Below are 1,393 nucleotides of genomic sequence, written 5' to 3' on the forward strand. Positions count from 1 at the left end.
GGGTCAGACCCACATGGGGGAGGGATGGACAGGGCCAGCCCCCTGGGGGGGGCACTTTGGGGTCCCAGCCCCCCCCCTGGGAGGGGGGCAGCTACAGCGTGGGAACTGCCCCCCGTGTCGCATGCCCACGCGTCACCCCCCCATTGCACGTCGTCCGTCCCCCCCACTGTGCCCCACGGCCGCTGCACGAGGGCCTGCGGGGAGCCGGGGGGGGGGAAGCTCGGGACCCCCCCGGGGGCTTGCACACCCTCGCACGGCATTGCACGCCCTCGCACGCTCACCCCGTCGGCGGCGCGCGGCTCGCGCTGCAGCGAGAGCTGGTAGAGCTCGTCGTCCGTCTGGTACTGGTCCAGCGAGACCTGGCGGGGCGGCGGCCGCGTCACGGGGGCGCGTGCGAGGGCGTGCACGAGGGCGTGCACGAGGGTGTGCACGAGGGCGTGCGCCCCAAGCGGGCTGGGGTGCATGGAAGGGGCACCTCGCACGAGGCCATGCACGAGGGCACGTGCCACAAGCAGATTGGGGTCAGCGTGCATGGAGGAGGCTCCTCGCACAAGGGCGTGCATGAGGCCATGCACGAGGACGTGCACGAGGGTGTGCGCCCCGAGCGGGTTGGGGTCAGTGTGCATGGAGGGGGCACCTCGCACGAGGCCGCACATGAGGGTGTGCACAAGAGTGTGCACGAGGGCGCATACCACAGGCAGGGCGGGGTTGGTGTGCATGGAGGGGGCACCTTGCACGAGGGCGTGCACGAGGGCCGGGGTGCACAGGGACCCACCGCTGGCTGCATGCACGCGGCACAGCCACCTTGCACGAGGGCTGCCTTGCACGGGGATGCACCGCTGGCGGCACGCACACACACGGCACGGCCGCCTCGCACGAGCACCGCCCCGCCTCGCGCGAGGACGCACCGTGAGCAGGTTGAGCAGGTCGGGGTCGCCGCGCAGGGGCGGGCGGATGCCTTGCACGAGCGCCAGCTCGCTGAGGATGCCGAAGAGCTGCTGCATCTTGGCGGGGTTGGGGCGGGTGCGGGCGCCGTCGAGCCAGTCGGGCAGCGCCTCGTGCAAGGCCACCAGGTCCTTGAGGTGGACGCCCAGCGCCGGCAGGCGGAAGCCGCGGCAGGCGGCCAGGCACCGCCGGTAGCGCCCGTAGTTGCCCGCCGAGCTCACCAGCTCCGTCAGCGACTCCCACAGCTGCCGCCGGCACGCGTCGCGCCGGGGGGCACGGGGGGACACGAGGGGACACGTTGCACAAAGGGACGTGGTGCACGAGGGGTCATGGGGACACAAGGGGACATGGTGGACAGGGATATGGTGCATGAGGGGGTCATGGGGACACGAGGGGACATGGTGCATGAGGGGACACGTTGCACAAAGGGACGTGGTGCACAGGGTCA

The 1,393-nt window shown here is 71.9% G+C and overlaps 1 protein-coding gene across 1 annotated transcript in view; it reads right to left on the reverse strand.

The window, feature by feature from the left end:
• Positions 1-281: 281 nt before the first annotated feature.
• Positions 282-1,393, reverse strand: part of LOC112967180 (RAS guanyl-releasing protein 2-like) — a gene marked incomplete at both ends in the record, with an annotated part of 3,893 nt that continues 2,781 nt past the window's right edge. Inside the window, 2 exons of the mRNA XM_026068062.1 lie at positions 282-359; positions 909-1,387. Coding sequence (XP_025923847.1) covers positions 282-359; positions 909-1,387 — 557 coding nt within the window. The remainder of the gene's footprint in view (positions 360-908; positions 1,388-1,393) is intronic.

The sequence above is a fragment of the Apteryx rowi genome, unplaced genomic scaffold (assembly GCF_003343035.1).
Source record: "Apteryx rowi isolate R43461 unplaced genomic scaffold, aptRow1 scaffold_2673, whole genome shotgun sequence".
In the NCBI taxonomy this organism is placed as follows: domain Eukaryota; kingdom Metazoa; phylum Chordata; class Aves; order Apterygiformes; family Apterygidae; genus Apteryx; species Apteryx rowi.